This window comes from Mandrillus leucophaeus, unplaced genomic scaffold (assembly GCF_000951045.1).
Source record: "Mandrillus leucophaeus isolate KB7577 unplaced genomic scaffold, Mleu.le_1.0 Scaffold2, whole genome shotgun sequence".
Classification (NCBI taxonomy): Eukaryota; Metazoa; Chordata; class Mammalia; order Primates; family Cercopithecidae; genus Mandrillus; species Mandrillus leucophaeus.
In genome coordinates this window covers 934576-954236 of record NW_012102031.1, presented here as the reverse complement: position 1 = coordinate 954236, position 19661 = coordinate 934576, and the positions used below count along the sequence as shown (strand labels likewise).

At 46.2% G+C, this 19661-nt stretch overlaps 2 protein-coding genes across 7 annotated transcripts in view; one reads left to right on the top strand and one right to left on the bottom strand.

The window, feature by feature from the left end:
* The window catches only part of XRCC6 (X-ray repair complementing defective repair in Chinese hamster cells 6), a 37880-nt gene extending 33134 nt beyond the window's left edge, over positions 1–4746 (top strand). For all 4 annotated transcript variants that reach the window (XM_011978763.1, XM_011978766.1, XM_011978765.1 and 1 more), the window contains 2 exons: positions 2036–2149; positions 4327–4746. In XM_011978763.1, the coding sequence (XP_011834153.1) occupies positions 2036–2149; positions 4327–4520 (308 nt within the window). In that variant the 3' untranslated portion in view covers positions 4521–4746. The remainder of the gene's footprint in view (positions 1–2035; positions 2150–4326) is intronic.
* Positions 4747–9864: 5118 nt separating this feature from the next.
* Positions 9865–19661, bottom strand: part of NHP2L1 (NHP2 non-histone chromosome protein 2-like 1 (S. cerevisiae)) — an 18812-nt gene continuing 9015 nt past the window's right edge. For 2 of the 3 annotated variants that reach the window (XM_011978760.1, XM_011978759.1), the window contains 2 exons: positions 15085–15205; positions 9865–11110 (listed from right to left, as the gene is read on the bottom strand). In XM_011978760.1, coding sequence (XP_011834150.1) covers positions 10848–11110; positions 15085–15205 — 384 coding nt within the window. In that variant the 3' untranslated portion in view covers positions 9865–10847. Of the gene's footprint in view, positions 11111–15084; positions 15206–17177; positions 17410–19661 lie in introns of all 3 variants that reach the window. The other variant, XM_011978761.1, reaches the window with a different exon arrangement.

Here is a 19661-nt window from a genome sequence, read left to right as displayed (position 1 = left end):
CCCAGACTGGAGGGCAGTGGCGCAATCTCGGCTCACTACAAGCTCTGCCTCCCGGGTTCACGCCATTCTCCTGCCTCAGCCTCCCGAGTAGGTGGGACTACAGGCGCCCGCCACCACGCCCGGCTAATTTTTTGTAGTTTTAGTAGAGACGGGGTTCACCGTGTTAGCCAGGATGGTCTTGATCTCCTGACCTCGTGATCCACTCGCCTTGGCCTCCCAAAGTGCTGGGATTACAAGCTGGAGCCACAGTGCCCGGCCTATTTTGTGTTTTTATTAGCAATTGGGTTTCGCCATATTGGCCAGGCTGGTGTCAAACTCCTGACCTCAAGTGATCCACCTGTCTCGGCCTCCCGAAATGCTGGGATTACAGACATAAGCCACTGTACTCAGTACTTTTATTTTTATTTTTAGTACTCAGCATTGGCTGGACCTCAGTGCATTACTTAATTAATTAATTAATTAATTTGAGACAGGTTCTCACTGTGTCACCCAGGCTGAAGTGCAGTGATGGGATCTCAACTCACTGAAACCTTTGCCTCCCAGGCCCAAGCAATTCTCCTGTCTCAGCCTCTCAAGTAGCTGGGATTACAGGTGCCTGCCACCATGCCTGGCTAATTTTTGTATTTTTTAGTAGAGATGGGGTTTCACCATATTGGCCAGGCTCATCTCGAACTCCTGACCTTAGGTGATCCACCTGCCTTGGCCTCCCAAAGTGCTGGGATTATAGGCATGAGCCACTGTGCCCGGCCGCTCAGTACTTTTAAAACTCTACAGATGATTCCCAGGTTGGGAGCCAGTGCTCTTGCAGAGGTTCCCATGATGTGGAACAGGAGGCTTCTGATGCAGCAGGAGCACAGTTGGGCTCCAGCATTGTGCCATCTTGTAGTTACACCAGCAACGGCTCCCCTCCGTGCTTGGCAAATATGGGCATGTGAGCTGCCCATCTCATCACCCTTGCCCTTAATGTGACACAGCTCATGTCAGAAGCTTGATTTAACCATGTAGTTGTAAGCTAACAAAAAAGGAAACAAAAATATGATCTTTCCTCCAAAGTTGCCTTTTCCTGTCATACTTGCTCCCCCTGTTTCAGCCAGTCATCTCCCCATCCCACTCCTATTCTTCTTATGTTCTGGTATCCAGCTCTGTAATTTCAGTTAAACAATAAATCCTATTGTATCAGTAAGTCCTGCCAGTTCTGTCACTTCTCATGTTTATGGGTCCTCTCACCCACACCCCACTTCACCTGTCTCTCTTACCCTCTTTCAGTTCACCCTCCACGCAGCTATCAGGGGGTTCTTTGGATAAGGCCTGATTCCTTGGCAGGCATTCAAGCTTCTATGACCTCACCATGCCCATCTTTCCCACCTCTCTACTGGCCCTGTCCTCCTTAACACCCTACCTACCTTCTAGCTATATGTCACCTGCTATTTCTCACCTGATGCCTTCTGCTTCTTATCTTTCACCATCCCTCCTGTGTTACAGTGTGCCTGTATAGTTGCTTCTTGCATGGTGTTGCCCAACTCCACTGCATCATTTTTATCCACCTCCTCACTCTCACTGGGCTGTGAAGAGTGAAACCCAATCTCTACTAAAAATACAAAAAAATTAGCCGGACGCGGTGGTGGATGCCTGTTGTCCTAGGAGGCTGAGGCAGGAGAATTGCTTGAACACAGGAGGGGGAGGTTCCAGTGAGCTGAGATCATGTCACTGCACTCCAGCCTGGGTGACAGAGCGAGACTCCGTCTCAAAAAAAATAAAAACTGGGGACAAATTTACCTATCTTATAGATTGTTAGAAAGAGTAAAGAGAGTAAGTTTAAAGCATTTACAACAGTGCCTGGCGGTAGGTAGTATGTGTGATTACAGTAAATGCAGGTGTTGGAAGGTACTTGGTAAATGCTGGAAAGACCTTTCCTGAGACCCCTCCCACCCCAGCAGTTAGGTGCTCTGTCTTCTGGTTCTCAGAGAGTTGGAACTGGACAGCAAGCTGGGGCTCGTGACTCACCAGGCCACTCTTCTGTGTTTTGATTTTCTAGTGCCCAAGGTTGAAGCAATGAATAAAAGACTGGGCTCCTTGGTGGATGAGTTTAAGGAGCTTGTTTACCCACCAGATTACAATCCTGAAGGGAAAGTTACCAAGAGAAAACACGGTGAGGAGCTGAATGTGGACATGTGGGCTATTTTAAAAAATTGCTTTTATGATGGTCTTATCACAGTGGGCAGTATCCTTTCAGAAATATCTATTCACACTCTAGTTAAAATGGCTTTTATCCAAAAAACAGGCAATAACAAATGCTGGCAAGGATGTGGAGAAAAGGGAACCCTCACACAGTGTTGGTGGGAATGTAAATTAGTACAGCCACTATTATGGAGAAGAGTTTGGAGTTTCCTCAAAATGTGAAAAGTAGAGCTACCATATGATCCAGCATACCATATGATCCAGTATGTATCCAAAAGAAATCAGCGTATCAAAGAGAGATGTGCACTCCCATGTTTATTGCAGCACCATTCACAGTAGTCAAGATTTAGAAGCAACCTGAGTGTATCAGCAGATGATTGGATAAAGAAAATGTGGTATACATACACAATGGAGTAGTACTATTCAGCCATAAAAAAGAATGAGATCCTGTCACTTGCAATAATATGTTAAGTAAGCCAGGCTCAGAAAGACAGATATTTGCATGTTCTCACTTATTTGTGGAATCTAAAAATCAAAACAATTGAACTCATGGAGATAGAGCATAGAAGGATGGTTACCAGAGGCTGAGAAGGGTAGTGGGTAGTGGGTGGGGCATTGGGGGTTGGTGGGGATGGTTAAAATAGAATGATTAAGATCTATTTGGTAGTACAATAGAGTGACCATAGTCAGTAATTTAATTGTACATTTAAAAATAACTAAAGGAATACAATTGGAATGTTTGTAATATAAAAGATAAATGCTTGAGGGGATGGATACCCCATTTATGCTTATGTGATTATTTCACATTGCATGCCTGTATCAAAATACCTCATGTACCCCACAAATATATATACCTACTATGTACCCACAAAAATTAAAAATGAAAAAATTTTAGAAAAGAACTGTCTATACAACCATACATATTTATACATACCAACATACATATTTCAGCACAAAATGGAATAATCACATTGTTTTCTAGTTTGCTATTTTTGTTACTCAGCTATATATGTTGCACAGTTACTTATATCCACACTTACCTATCTATCTCATTTTTTAAAAAATGAGGCTGCAGAGTAATTCATTGGATAGATATACCAGGTTATTTAACCAGACCTGTATTGACAAGTAGATATGCTGCACTGAATATGCTTTTCCCGTTGTGTACTTGTGTGAATAGATCCACAGGATACATTCTTGCAGTGAATTGCTTCCAAAACAGTGATAGATTTACCCTCTATCCAAGAAGGAGTGAGAATGTTTTCCTGTACTCTCACCCTTCCAGGACTTAATTTTTTAAATTTACAATAAAAATGATACAGAAGTTGGCCAGGTGCGGTGGCTCACACCTGTAATCCCAGCACTTTGGGAGGCCGAGGTGGGTGGATCATGAGGTCAGGGGTTCGAGACCAGCCTGGCCAACATAGTGAAACATCATCTCTACTAAAAATACAAAAATTAGCCAGTTGTGGTGGTGGACACTTGTAGTCCCAACTACCCGGGAGGCTGAGGCAGGAAAATCCCTTGAACCCGGGAGGCAGAGGTTGCAGTGAGCAAGATCATGCCATTGCACTCCAGCCTCGGTGATAGAGTGAGACGCCATCTCAAAAATGACACAGAAGTTATGTTTTTTTTGTTTTTGTTTTTTCTTCTTTAAGACAGTCTTGCTCAGTCACCCAGGCTGGAGTCCAGTGGCTCAATCACAGTTCACTGTAGCTTCAACCTCCTGGGCTTGAGTGATCCTCCAGCCTCAGCCTCCTGAGTAGCCGAGACTGCAGGTGCACACCACCATGGCCGGTTGATTTTATTTCTTGTAGAGGCAGGGTCTCACTGTATTGCCAAGGCTGGTCATGAACCTGTAAAAGGTTTTCGAAGGAAGGAAGGAATGACTTACCAGAGTGAGCAACAGTTTTGGGTAAACTGATGGCATTCACACTACTTGTAATTTCCTCCTAGGTATGATCTGTGTTTTATTTTGCACTTTAAATGAAGCTGCCTTATCGAGATAAGTCTTCCCCATGGTGTCCTAGGCTGGCATCAGAGCTTTATGGTTAATTGCAGCCCAGATTATATGAGGGCCCCTGTGCCATGTAGCTGGGATGCCACTTGTAGCATTTCCAGTCACTCCCTCCTGACCTTTTCCCCCAGATAATGATGGTTCTGGAAGCAAAAGGCCCAAGGTGGAGTATTCAGAAGAGGAGCTGAAGACCCACATCAGCAAGGGCACGCTGGGCAAGTTCACTGTGCCCATGCTGAAAGAGGCCTGCCGGGCTTACGGGCTGAAGAGTGGGCTGAAGAAGCAGGAGCTGCTGGAAGCCCTCACCAAGCACTTCCAGGACTGACCAGACACCGCGCGTCCAGCTGCCCTTCCACAGTGTGGCCAGGCTGCCTGGCCTTGTCCTTAGCCAGTTAAAATGTGTTTCTCCTGAGCTAGGAAGAGTCTACCCGACATAAGTTGAGGGACTTTATGTTTTTGAGGCTTTCTGTTGCCATGGTGATGGTGTAGCCCTCCCACTTTGCTGTTCCTTACTTTACTGCCTGAATAAAGAGCCCTAAGTTTGTACTATATACCGTTCTTTCGTGTGAAGGAGAAAGGTGTGTATGCCTTGCATCCAAAACTCACTGGCCATCACTTAGCTTAATTTTCTCTTTCCTTGGGAACACTCATCACCACAATGGAAACAAAACAAGTATCAGCAGGGAGGGTGAGGCTGACAGGTCAGGGCAGGTGAAGGTATTTTGGGAATAAGAAGCCCTAGCAGGATTATATTCTTATCCTCTGTCCTCTAGCCTGTTTTTCTTTAAATGTGTCATGTTAAGGTGTAATCAGATTTCTGAAGCAATAAGAAGGTAACACTTTTAGTTCTGGGGCCATTTGGTTCATGAGTAAACAGCAACTCCCTCTCACTGCATTCCTCTTAATGCAACATTAAGTCTTGCAAAAATATACCCATTTTCTGTTGCCCTGAGAATTTGGGTTCCAGAATAAGTGAAATGAAGAGTTATTCCTCTTGTGTTTTGGGGGAGCTGTATCAAGAAGATGAGGAAAGGTCCTAATATTTAAGGAAGGGGAAGAGGATAGGAGTGTCTTTTACCTTTTCTTCCTCTACATCCCTGCTCTGTCCTCCCTGTCTTCTGAAGAATTATCCTGAAGGAAGGAAGGAGAGCATCTGGAATTGTTGGTCTGCTTTTAGGATGTGAGTAAGGGTTTGCAGGTCCTGTGTCCTTCAGGACTAGGATGAGCAGCACCTCGAGGAAGAGAGTGTAGGACGTGCCAGTTTACTCCTCTTCAGAGATTCTCAGCTTTGGATTCTTGGCTGTAAGCTTTATAGGGTTTGTTTTTTGTTTTTTTGTTTTTTTTGTAACCTGTTTTTGCTTTTGTTTTTGTTTGAAAGGAGATACTGTATTTTTTTGTATTTCCTTACGTGTGTGGGCAAGAGGGGAAGATAATTCTCCCATTAGATGCTTAGAAATTGTTGAGAAATTGGACCATTGCCCTTAAATGGAGCAAGTTTGGAAACTGGATTCTACAGGGGGTTAATATACCAAGGTAAATTGGAATCACACTAGTCACAGCCAGTCACCTGCAATAGGAGGACAAGGAGTAGCCCCACTGAGCCCTTGGTATCCAACCCTGGATGCTGGAGCTAGTGAAGAGCAGCCCTGGAGTGAGCCCCAGGCTGGCTTTGCTGTGCACGCTACGCCCAAGCCTATGCTCCTTTGCCTCCTACTTCCAAAATGGAAAGAATGAGAGTTCAGGGTCAAACACCTACCAGAGCCAGGTAGGTGTGTGGATGTTAGACAAATCACCCGAGGTCTGTGCTAAACAGCAACAGAGTGATACTTCTCTGTAAATGAATGATGCCTTCTCTGCCTGCTGAACCCCCCACCCAGGAGAGAAGAAATACCATGTTCCAGTGCAATTGGTTAGGCCTTTGGACGCTCATGAGGCTGATGTAGCAAATTTACGTTTTAGTGCCATCATATATACAAGTGACCTTGGGCAGTTTATGAGGCATTTTTGAGTCTTAGCTTCCACATTCTTATAATAGCGTCACATGGTGAAAATGAGAAAATACATAAAAGAACATGGCACTCTAGGTACAGCTGGCCTTCTGCATCTGCAGGCTGCACATCCATGGATTCAACCTACGTGGATCAAAAATTTGGGGGCCAGGCACGTTGGCTCACGCCTGTAATCCCAACACTAGGAGGCCAAGGCAGGCGGATAACGAGGTCAGGAGTTTGAGACCAGCCTGGCCAGCATGGTGAAACCCGTCTCTACTAAAAATACAAAAAATTAGCCGGGCATGATGACGTGCACCTGTAATCCCAGCTACTTGGGAGGCTAAGGCAGGAGAATCGCTTGAATCTGGGAGGCGGAGGTTGTAGTGAGCTGAGATCGCGCCATTGCACTCCAGCCTGGGCAACACAGTGAAACTCTGTCTTTAAATAAATAAATAAATAAATAAATAAAACTTGGGGGAAAAAAATGGATGGCTGCATCTGTACTCTTGCTCTTGTTGCCCAGGCTGGAGTGCAGTGGCACAATCTCGGCTCCCTGCAACATCTGCCTCCTGGGTTCACAGGATTCTCCTGCCTCAGCCTCCCCAGTACTAGGATTACAGGCGCACACTACTGCGCCCGGCTAATTTTTTATTTTTAGTAGAGACGGAGTTTCACCATGTTGGCCAGGCTGCTCTCGAAGTCTTGACCTTAGGTGACCTCCCCGCCCAGGCCTCCCAAAATGCTGGGATTACACGTGTGAGCCACCGTGCCTGGCCAGACTTTAAATTTTGTCATTAGCTGGCCGGACGCGGTGGCTCACGCCTGTAATCCCAGCACTTTGGGAGGCCGAGGAGGGCGGATCGCCTGAGGTCAGGAGGTCAAGAGCAGACTGGTAAACATGGCGAAACCCCGTATCTACTAAAAATATAAAAATTAGCCGGGTGTGGTGGCGTGCACCTGTAATTCCAGCTACTCGGGAGGCTGAGGCAGGAGAATCACTTGAACCCGGGAGAAGGAGGTTGCAGTGAGCCGAGATCACGCCACTGCACTCCAGCCTGGGCGACAGAGCGAGACTCTGTCTCAACGACAAAATTGTCATTATTCCATAAATAATACAGTATGACAATTATTTACATAGCATTTACATTTTATTAGGTATCGTAAATTATCTAGAGTATTATTTAAAGTATCCGGGAGGCCGTGCGTAACTCATATGCAAATACTGCGTCATGTTACATCAGGGACTTGGGCATCCGCATGGAGTGCCAGGTGGCGCTTACTTCTACCGCGGCCATCGCGCTTCCATCCGCCAGGCGGCGATATAGCCGGCGCGGAGCGCGGACCTGGGCCTGCGCATGCACGCCACGGAGGAGGCGGGCCTGGTTCCCGGACCTGGGAGCCATAAGCGGGAGGGTCTGGTGGGCTAAGCTGACCTGCACCCGGGTGCCTTCTGGCCGCCGCAGCAGCTCGAGAACACGAATCCGTTTGGCCAAAAGTGAAACAAACACACGGATGCACATATGTCTGTTTACTTCTAGGCCAGGTGCAGAGGGAACGTCTGGAATGGCACTCATCGAAAGCTGCGGTTACGTGGGAAGATGAGCCTTTTACCTCTCAGCGTTTCCCCTTCTGTAATGTCTTGTTTTAATGTCTTATTGAAAACCAGAAGAGGCCGGGCGCGGTGGCTCATGCCTGTAATCCCACCAGTTTGGGAGGCTGAGGAGGGTGGATCACCTGAGGTCAGGAGTTCCAGACCAGCCTGGCCAACATGGTAAAACCCCATCTCTACTAAAAGTACAAAAGTTAGCTGGGCATGGTGGCGTGTGTCTGTAATCCCAGCTACTCAGGAGGCTGAGGAAGGAGAATCATTTAAACCCGGGAGGCAGAGGTTGCAGTGAGCTGAGATTGATTGCTCCACTGCATTCCAACATTGGTGACAGAGCGAGACTGTCTCTTAAAAAAAAAAAAAAAAAAGAAGTAATGTGTTATTTAATGACAGAGATAAGTTCTGAAAAACGCATTGTTAGGCAATTTCATCACTGTGTAAACACCACAGAGTACACTTACAAAAACTGGCTGGGCGCGGTGGCTCACGCCTGTAATCCCAGCACTTTGGGAGGCCAAGGTGGGCGGATCAAGAGGTCAGGAGATCGAGACCATCCTGACCAACAAGGGGAAACCCTGTCTCTACTAAGAATACAAAAATTAGCTGGGTGTGGTGTCATGCTCCTGTAGTCCCAGCTACTCAGGAAGCTGAGGCAGGAGAATCGCTGGAACCCAGGAGGCAGAGGTTGCAGTGAGCTGAGATTACACCACTGCACTCCAGCCTGGGTGACAGGGCGAGACTGTGTCAAACAAACAAACAAAAACCCTAGATGGAATAGCCTACTATACATACACCTAGGCTACAAACCTGTACTGCATGTTACTGAACACTGTAGGCAACTGTAACACAATGGCATTTGTGCATCTAAACATAGGAAAAGTACAGTAAAAACACAGTATTATAATCTTATGGGACCACTGTCATTTATGTGATCTGTCATTGACCAAAAACACTGAATGCACGACTGTGAAAAAGTAAGCACTGCGTAAAATTCCACCATCCAAAAATATAAAACTGCTTCGGGGTGGTGGTAAGAACACTGGAGTAAACTGAGAGAAATGACCAGCCCAGGATGCACAGAACAGGTGCAACTGGCCAAGGTGGCTCCCAGGTTCCCCCTGGTGTGCTTCTTGCTGGAGCAGGGGTATATGGGTCCAAGCTGGCGAAGAGGGGATCTATTCTCATTTGACCACTGTGGTACCCAGTTATCTGCACCTTGGAAGATTTCTCAAGCTGAGGTATTAGGCTCTCAAGGGACTTATCTTTAAGATAGTAAGTAGAAGAGGCAAGTGAGGGGGCAGTGGCTTTAGTCACCGATACCAGTCCTGCATGTGCCAAGGGTTACTAGAAACCCTGATTCTCCAACAGTGATTCTCAATTGGGGGTGATTTTACTGCCGGGGGCATTTAACAATGTCTGGAAACATTTCTTCATTGTGGGGGGCGCTGCTACTGCCACCTAGTGGGTAGAGGCCAGTGATACTACTAAACATCACACAACACACAGCACAGTCCCCACAACAAATTAACCAGCCCCAAATGTCAACAGCACAGAGGTTGAGAAAGCCAGTTCCAGTGATAGCAATGCTCCAGTTGAGTCTGTATGACGTTTTGAACTGCCAAGCAGAAACTACCTGGTAGGAGGAGACAGTTCTTCCATAGCCTTCTGGTAAAAAAGTCTAAGCTAAGTGGCCAGGCGTGGTGGCTCACACCTGTAATCCCAGTGCTTTGCGAGGCTGAGATGGGTGGATTACCTGATGTCAGGAGTAAGACCAGCCTGGTCAACATGGTGAAACCCCATCTCTACTAAAAATACAAAATTTGCCGGGCGTGGTCGCGCATGCCTGTAATCCCAGCTACTTGGGAGGCTGAGGCAGGAGAATCACTTGAAGCCAGGAGGCAGAGGTTGCGGTGAGCTGAGATCGTGCCATTGCACTCCAACCTAGGCAACAAGAGTGAATCTCTTTCACAAAGGAAAAAAAAAAGTCTAAGCAGCTATCACCACTCTAATAATACTAAGTATGTCTTCTTTTTCAATTTTAGCCGGATACTAAGAATCAGGCACTGCCATTCTGTCATCAAAATGGAATAGATTTATTAGGATGCTCACAAGAATGGAGAACACGTGAACTAGCACTCTCCTCATGTGACAGAGTACATCTAACCCACAGGGTGGCAGCACACAGGGGAAGGGCTCTCAGAGCTGGTGCCAAGTGTCCACCAAAGAAAGTCCCATTCACCAGAGAGGTTGTTTCCTTGGACTCCATCATCTCTGTTATAGCTACCCGCCAGGTCTCCATGATCTTCCTGAAATCCTTCATGCCAGCACCAGTTCATGCTCTCTGACCTTGTCACTCCCGACTCTTTCAAGACGCAGGTCAACTGCCCCATGGCTCACTCACCCAGGCCGCCTCTGGAATCCTGCAGCACATCTCTTTGGTATGCTGCTGCCCTGCCACCCTCAAGGCCATGGTTGGGGGTAGGGGGAGAACATGAACATCACATTACCAAAAGCAAACAGCAGGGGTACATTAGTAAATCACACTTGGACATAGCCAAACAACCTCACAGAACACATGCTTCCTCCTCCAAATGATACATAATCGCCCAAGTGCAAAGGAAACCCCATGATCACTTTAACACATATGAATGATTCTGTGTGCCAGGCACAGGGATACTTAATAAATGGTGTTTAATTCCACCACACTCTGCACACAATAGGAAGCTAGTGGCTGAAAGATCTCTATCCTGGCTCCATCAGCTTTCTCCTGGCTCTTTCTGCCTTTCAACGGTGCTACCACACTGCTTCTATCTGCTCTGAACACTTGTTCCAAAAAGGGAGGATAAAAGGATGAAGGATGGCAGAGGGAGGGAGGAAAGGAAGGGGGAAAACAACCCTGTAAAACACAACAACAACACCACAAAAATCCAGAAACAAGATTTAGTACTACAACATTTTATAACAATAGAGAGTAGCTGAAAATACTACATGCTAACACAGACAATATGATACACAACCTCAGGGGGGCAGGGAGCACGTGGCAAAGGCCATAGGTTTAGACTAAGAGCCTTTCAATGGACTGCTGAATGGATTGGATCTGCTGTTTCAGCTGCGAGCCCTCTTTGATGGTGACAGAACAGGCGATGACAGGCCTGGAGACCCCACAGGCTCTTCCCAGGGCCTGCTTGGAGCGCACAAACACGTAGGGCACGTTCTTGTCTTCACACAGCAGTGGGAGGTGCAGAATGATCTCCAGTGGCTCGGCGTCTGCAGCCATCACGATGAACTCAGAGATGCCCCTGTTGAGGGTTTTGGTGGCTGTGGAGAGAAGGGCATGAAGCTAATAGGTGATGTGGGCTTGGGCAGGGCAGCCACAACAAACTGGGAAGAATGCCTAGGCACACACAATTGTGTGTGTCCTAGACCAGCCCTGGGATATGATAAAGGATTCAAACATCAGTCAGTCATACACAATGGCCTTTTCTCAAGCTCTACATTAAACTCACCACTTATCCTCGAAACACGCCCTGAATCTGACCACTTTTTTTTTTTTTTTTTTTGAGATGGAGTCTTGTTCTGTCTCACAGCTGGACAGCAGTGGTGCGATCTTGGCTCACTTCAACCTCCGCCTTCCGGGTTTAAGTGATTCTCCTGCCTCAGCCTCCCAAGTAGCTGGGATTACAGGCACGTGCTGCTAATTTTTGTATTTTTAGTAGAGACAGGGTTTCACCATGTTGTCCAGGCTGGTCTCGAACTCCTCACCTCAAGTGATCCACCCATCTCGGCCTCCCAAAGTGCTGAGATTACAGGTATGAGCCACAGTGCCCAGCCTAATCTGGTAACTTTTTTCTTTCTTGTTTTTTTTTTTTTTTTTTGAGATGGAGTCTCGCACTGTCGCCTGGGCTGGAATGCAGTGGCGCAATCTTGGCTCACTGCAACCTCTGCCTCCCAGATTCAAGTGATTCTCCTGCCTCAGTCTCCCAAGTAGCTGGGATTATAGGCGCCCGCCACCACACCCAGCTAATTTTGTTTCACTATGTTGGTCAGGCTGGTCTCAAATTCTTGACCTTGTGATCCACCCATGTTGGCTTCCCAAAGTCCTGGGATTACAGGTGTGAGCTACCATGCCTGGCCCTGACCACTTCTTTCTACTCCTCTGCTATACTTGTCCAAGTCACCATCATCTCTTGCCTTGTCAATTGCAAGAGTTTCCACAAACCCCCACCAGCAAGTAGTAGTTTATTAATAAATTAGTACTTCTCAAGGTATCGCTGACTGAGTGTCAGAGTTTTAATATCTCAATCTGCCATAATCAATACTTCTAGAAAGCTCACCCCACATGGGACTCACCATGCAAGTTCAACACCCCACAGCACCATTTCAGATGCATACTCTCCTGATTGCTTGCCTCTGTGGCTCAGTGCGAATACTCTGCATTCATGTTGGAGTACTTGAGAAGGGCACACACTCTGGAGCTACACTGCCTGAGTACAAATGCTGGCACTCATTCTTCTTACACAAATGACGTTGAGCAAGGTGTTTAACTTCCCTTACTTTTATCATCTACAAAACAATTCTACCTAATAGGATTCTACCTAATAAAACAATAATTACCTAATTCTTTTTAACCTAATTCTAATTACCTAATAATTCTACCTAATAGGATTCTTGAAAGGATTAAACAAGTTAATAAGAATGAGGCTGGCATGGTGGCTCACACCTGTAATCCCAGCACTTTGGGAGGCTGAGGCAGGTAGATCGTCTGAATTCAGAGTTTGAGACCAGCCTGGGCAACATGGCAAAACCCCATCTCTACTAAAAATATAAAAAATTAGCCAGGTGTGGTGGCATACACCTGTTGCTCCAGCTACCTGGGAGGCTGAGGTGGGAGGATCACCTAAGCCCAGGAGGTCGTGGCTGCAGTGAGCCATGATCAATGCCAATGCACTCCAGCCTGGGCTACAGAGACCCTATCTCAAATAAATAAAAATAAACAATAATAATACCTGATACATGGTAAATGCAAAGCATGTTCATTTCTATTGATATTACTATAGTTTATTCACCCTACAAAAGTCATAGGAGTGACTCTTTTACAGTGGCTTACACTGTCTCATGTGATCTCCTAGTACCTCTCATCTCCTCACTTAGTTCCAGCCACACACCAGCCTCCTGAGAGTCCCTCAAGCACGCCTTTGCACCATGCCCAAAATCGTTTCTTTCCAAAACCCTCATCTATTCAGTTCTCTGCTTGAACTTCAGCTCCTCAGACAGACCTTCTCTGAATACTCCATCTAAAAAGACCCACCACTGCCATTCCTATCCCCCTTCTCTACTTTATTCTCTTTTACAGTATTCTTTACCACCAGGCATAAAACCTATGTCTTTCTCCACCGGAATGTACACTCCAAGAAGGCAGAGACTTCGTTTTGTTCACCAATGCATCACCAGCATATATACATGTGCCCGGCACACAGCAGGCAATCAATAAATATGGCAAGAAAGAATACCTGACACTGAGGCAGAAGTATGGAAAACTGCTACATCTCCCTCCCTGAACTCCTAGTAAGCACATTCTGAACTGAGTCGCTGAGACTGAGCATCTCCATTCAAGGATCTGTGTGCCTAGCACCATGCAAAGTATGGCAAGAGGAAATAAGGTTGCTCTGTGTCCATGAGTCCTCATCTACCTGAGGTATAAGAACTCATGTCCCTGCCCAGCCAAGCTGACCTGAGTGCATCAAGTGAGAAGAGACACCTCCCAGGAGAGCTGGTGAGTCACCCTACAATGCCCCACTGGCCACTGCTATACCAGGCACTGCAGTTACTGCAGTGTGACGAGCAGGGAGGAAAGAGTACCACGATGAGACCCGGAGAGTCTACTTTATCTTCCTTCAGCAACACAGGTAAAAGCGATTATAATGGTTCTCCTAAATCTCAAACACGGTTCACAAAATCTCTAATGTTTCCATTAAAAAATCTTCAACGACAAAAGAGCTCTACCACATCAAACTACCAGCATCTGTTAAAATGAGAGTATTCTGGCGGGGTGTGGTAGCTCACGCCTGCTGTTATTCCAGCACTTTGGGAGGCCGAGGCAGGCAGATTGTCTGAGCTCAGGAGTTCAAGACCAGCCTGGGCGACAAAGTGAGAGTCTGTTTCCAAAAATAAAAAATAAAAAATAAGGCTGGGCAGCCAGGCACAGTGGCTCACGCCTATAATCCCAGAACTTTGGGAGGCCGAGGCGGGCAGATCACTTGAAGTCAGGAGTTCAAGACCAGTCTGGCCAACATGGTGAAATGTCATCTCTACTTGAAAAAAATAAAAATAAAAATAAGGCTAGACACAGTGTTTCACGCCTGTAATCCCAGCAGTGCTCTGGGAGGCCAAGACAGTGGATCACCTGAGGTTAGGAGTTCGAGACCAGACTGACCAACATAGTGAAACCCTATCTCTACTGAAAATACAAAATTAGCCGGATGTGGTGGTGCATGCCTGTAATCCCAGCTACTTGGGAGACTGAGGCAGGGGAATCACTTGAACCCGGGAAGTGTAGGTTGCAGTGAGCTGAGATCCTGCCATTGTACTCCAGCCTGGGTAACAAGAGCGAAACTCTCAAATAAATAAATAAAGAAAATTTTAAAAAAAACGAACAAAGTGAGAGTATCCTATATTACCCCTGGGCAGAAGTATCATGCACACATAATTATTCCACTGAAAAACAGCTGTTTTTCTTTTTTACAAAGGGAGGTGGTGTAGCAGCACATATACTAAAATTAGAACAATACAGAGAAGATTAACATGACCCCTGCACAAGGATGACATGCAAATTCGTGAAATGTTCCATGTTTTTGAATAATTGCATCCAAAAAAAAAAAAAAAAAGGGAGAGGGGTAGGCAATGTTTCTGGGAACCAAATGAAATTCATGAATGTTAAGTATCCATCGTATAAGGGATGCTAAAAAGCATTAATATCCCTTTCCTTCTGATGGCTCTGGAGAGGTCATACAGCTACTATACAAAGTGTCTACAACTGCTTTCAAATGGCTCAGCAAAAATAAAATTCATTTATAGAGTGAAAAAGAAGGTAAATGTGGCAAAATGTTAATAACTGGTGGGTCTAAAAAAAATTCTTAGCCCATCAGCTTTAGCATCTAATGCCAAAGACCTCCTACTGGTTGTAGTCAAAAGCAGCTAGCCCTCCTCCTCCCAAATTGGAAATCTAGACCAGAGGCCCCACATGGAAACATGTACCTTTAACATTCCCCCAGAGCACCCTGTGGCTGCCTTACCCTCATTGGCTCCTTTCCGAAGCTGCTTATAGTTACATGACTGCTGAACGAGATCCAGTAGTTTCTTGGTGAGGTGGGCATCGGCAAGGGGATAGGCCTTTGGATTCACATCGGCCTCAGTCTATGGGGGAAATAAAAATATCAGTCAAATTGAGCCAGAAGTTTTCCTACCTGAGTCACAAAATACTAATCAACAATTGAGACACAGCGGGCAGGTGCCCTGCTCCCCAATCCTCAAACACATAAAACACCAGGTAGTTAACAATGGCCTTTCCACTCCTACCTTCGAAAAAAAGGAAATACAGTATTAGGAATTACACAGTTCAATAAAGTATACTAAAGCTCGTATACTTTTGTCTTTCTTCAGCCAAATGTTTCATAATATTACAGCAAATGGATTACAAATGGGCTCCCATGGCTCAGCATCCATTTGAGTCCATGGGTAATCCGTTTCTGTTTTTTAGACAGAGTCTCACTCTGTTGCCCATGCTGAAGTGCAGTGGTGTGATTTCAGCTCACAGCAACCTCTGTCTCCCAGGTTCAAATGATTCTTGAGCCTCAGTCTCCCAAGTAGCTGGGACTACAGGCGTGCACCACCATACCCGGCTAATTTTTGTATTTTTTGTGGAGACAGGGTTTCACCATGTTGGCCAGGCTGGTCTCGAACTCCTGGCTCACGCCTATAATCACAGCACTCTGGGAGGCAGAGGTGGGTGGATCACCTGAGGTCAGGAGTCCATGGGTAATCTTTAAATTTGAATTTCCATATTCCACTGAAATTTACTGAATCAATAAGATATAATTTACAGTAAATGTAGCACAAAGTTCTCTTTCCATTCCCCATTCTATATGCATATCTTCTGTTCAAACCCCTGGTTTCCAACACACCAGAGTATTTCCTCACCTACTCTACAATAAACACAAAATGGTTCCAAAATTGCTACATCTATATACCACCTCTACCAACAAACTGACCAAAGTCAAAATTTATTTTTGTTCTTAGGATATATCCTATTAAAGTCATCCAGTGACAGGACTGTGTTCAAAAGTTATTCAAATTAAAATTTTCCTTGTGGTTAGCAATTTGGTATACAAGTAGGTTTCTTTCGTTTGTAGTCAACTTGCTTTAAATTTTATTTTTCAAATATGTAAAATATCTTCATGGTTTAAAAGTCAAAACTATGCTAGTGATAGCAACTCAGTGTTTTGATAACTGGAAAAGGGAAACAATCATCCTCTGTGCCTTTCCTAAATGCTGTATTAGGAGGTAACCAGATGAGAAGTACCTCTTGTATCACTATTCCGCCTAATAAAGAGGGAATGGTACACTTAAATATCACCAACTTGCAACCCTTATTAACTAATTAATGGCATTTGCAGTTATGTTAAAAATCCTTACTTTATAAATACATACTGTAATACTTATGGATAAAATGACGTCATTGAGATCTGTCTCAAAATAACCCATGTAGGGGCCGAGCGCGGTGTCTCACGCCTGTAGTCCTAGTTACTCGAGAGGCTGACGCAGAATAGCTTGAACCCAGGAGGCGGAGGATGCTGTGAGCCGAGATGGCGCCACTGCACTCCAGCGTGGGCGACAGAGTGAGACTCCATCTCAGTAAATAAATATACATCCATGTAGGGAGCAAATTGGGTGAGTGGTCTTCCTTTTCCGCTCCTTCCATCGCATTCCCACTGCTCCAGTTAACCATTTCATTACTCTCATCTCTCTCTCTTCTTTTTTTACACACACATATTTATGTACAAGGATATATTCATATTATAACGCAGGTGCGGCCCCGCATGTCGCCATCGAGTGTAAGGTGCGAATTGCGAGTGACTTGCTGCGGCTACCACCTAACCTCGGCCTTGGAGGCTAGACACAGGGTGGACGGCAGTCGCTGGAGACGGAGACGGCCAGGTTGGACCACTCATCTATAGCGCCTGTCTCGGTGGTCTCCTGCCCGACACCGCGCGCCTGCCTTTTTCTCCTTCAATTTTTTTACAGCTTTTCTGACATTGCTGGACCACGCTTGCGGCACCGCGGCTCTCGGGAGGTGACCCGTGGGTAGGGGCCCAGTAGGAACACTCACCATAGCGTCTGTCTTGGTAGCCTCTCGCTGGACACCGCAAGGACACCACGCCTGTAGGTCCGGACGGTCTGCTGCCCCGCACCGCAAGGACACGGATGCCCCGCCCCCAGGAGTAGGAAGTGACGTCACTGCCGCCAGCGGAAATGACGTCCAGGGCCAGCTTGTACACCCGGACTCCCTGTCTTCTACCTAACTCGCTATCTTAGGCGAACCTTTCCTGGTCCCAGGACAACTAGGAGAAATTAGGTGAAGGATGGAGGAGTTCTCTAAAGGAAGGTGGTTGGGGGAGGTCGAGGGAAGACCTCCATATTATTTTTCTCTTCCTCATACATTTATTTATTTAGAGACGTGGTCTCCCTCTGTCACCTAGGTTGGAGTGCAGTGGCGCCATCTCGGCTCACTGCAACCTCAGCCTCCTGAGTACCTGGGATTACAGGTGACCGCTATCACGGCCAGCTAATTTTTGTATTTTTCGTAGAGATGAGGTTTCACCACTTTGGCCAGGCTGGTCTCGAACTCCTGATCTCAGGTCATCTGCCTGCGTCATCCTCCCAAAGTGCTGGGATTACAAGCGTGAGCCACCACACCTGGCCATCCTTTCTTTTTAATGTCTATAGAGCGTGTCTCCTTCACATGTTACTCACTTAAACCTTTTCTTTTTAGAGACAGGGTCTCGCTCTGTCACCCAGGCTGGGGTGCTGTAGTGGCATCTTGGCTCACTGCAACCTCCTCCGGAGTTCAAGCAATTCCCCGGCCCCAGCCTTCAGAGTAGCTGGTACTACAGGCACGCACAACCACACCCAGCTAATTTTTTTGTATTTTTAGTGGAGACGGTGTTTCACCATGTTGGCCAGGCTGATCTCCCAACTGCTGACCTCAAGTGATCCGCTTGTCTTGGCCTCCCAAAGTGTTGGGATTACAGGAGTGAGCCACCGCGCCTGGCCTTACTTTTTTGATTAATCTTTATGAAGGGGACTTTCCTGGGCTCAAGTGGTCCTCCTGCCTCACATTCCCAAGTAGCTGGGACTACATGCATGCATCACCATGTCTGACTCATTTTTTAATTTTAGAGGCACTGTCTCATTATGTTGCCCATGCTGGTCTTGAACTCCTGGCCTCAAACAATCTTCCTGCCTGGGCCTCCCAAAGTACTGGGATTACAGGCGCGAGCCACTGTGCCCAGCCCATTTATATATTTTTAATCTTTCACTATTATATAAATGCTATAATGTCTAATCTCATCTATACCTAATCTATATTATGTTTCATTCAGTATATCTGTAAGATAAACTCCTAGAAGTGGGATTAATGAGTCAAAAGATATAATATGCATTTGTAACTTTTATATCTACTCCAAACTGACTCTGTACAGGGTTTAACAACTTGCACACCCGCCAGCAATGCATGACAGTGACGAATTCCCCAAAACTTTGATAACAGTGTCAAACTGAACTAGCTTCATTGCCTGGGGTAAATATCTGGGGTTTGTTGTCTCGTGCCAAGAAAATTTAGGGCACGGACACACAGGAGTTTAGGAACAAGGTTTTTGTTTTTTTTTTTGAGATGGAGTCTTGTTCTGTTGCCCAGGCTGGAGTGTAGAGGTGCGATGGTGCGATCTCAGCTTACTGCCACCTCTGTCTCCTGGGCTCAAGCAATTCTCCTACCTCAGCCCCCACCAGTAGCTGGAATTACAGGTGCACACCACCATGACGGGCTAATTTTTATATTTTTTAGTAGAGACTGGGTTTTGCCATGTTGGCCAGACTGGTCTCAAACTCCTGACCTCAGGTGATCCACCTGCCTCAACCTCCCAAAGTGTTGGGATTACAGGCATGAGCCACTGCGCCTCGCCAGGAGCAGAGGTTTAATAGGCAAAAGAAAGAGAACAGTTCTCTCTGGTGAGAAAGAGGGGCATCAGAAAGGAAAAGACCCAGTAGTGTGCTCTACTTTCTATTTCAGCAATTTCTCCTTTTGTTTTTTTCTTTCCTTCTACTTTCTTTAGGGTTATTTTGCCTTTGTGTGTTTTTCCTACCTTTTTAGCCCCTTTCTCCCTAGCGTTAGCATCTCAGGCTCCAAGTGGTACTTTCATTATATCTTTTCATTTGTTTCTTCTCCCCTCTGCCCTTGTCACTTATGCTCTGGTATGTGGTATTTTCATTATTGTTCTGTTCCATTTTTGAATTCCTACTACAATGTGTTTTTTTTTTTTTTGAGATGGAGTCTCGCTCTTTCGCCCAGGCTGGAGTGCAGTGGTGCGATCTCAGCTCACTGCAAGCTCTGCCTCCCGGGTTCACGCCATTCTCCTGCCTCAGCCTCCTGAGTAGCTAGGACTATAGGCGCCCGCCACCACGCCTGGCTAATTTTTTGTATTTTTAGTAAAGACGGGCTTTCACCGTGTTAGCCAGGATGGTCTCGATCTCCTGACCTCGTGATCCACCCACCTCGGCCTCCCAAAGTGCTGGGATTACAGGCGTGAGCCACCGC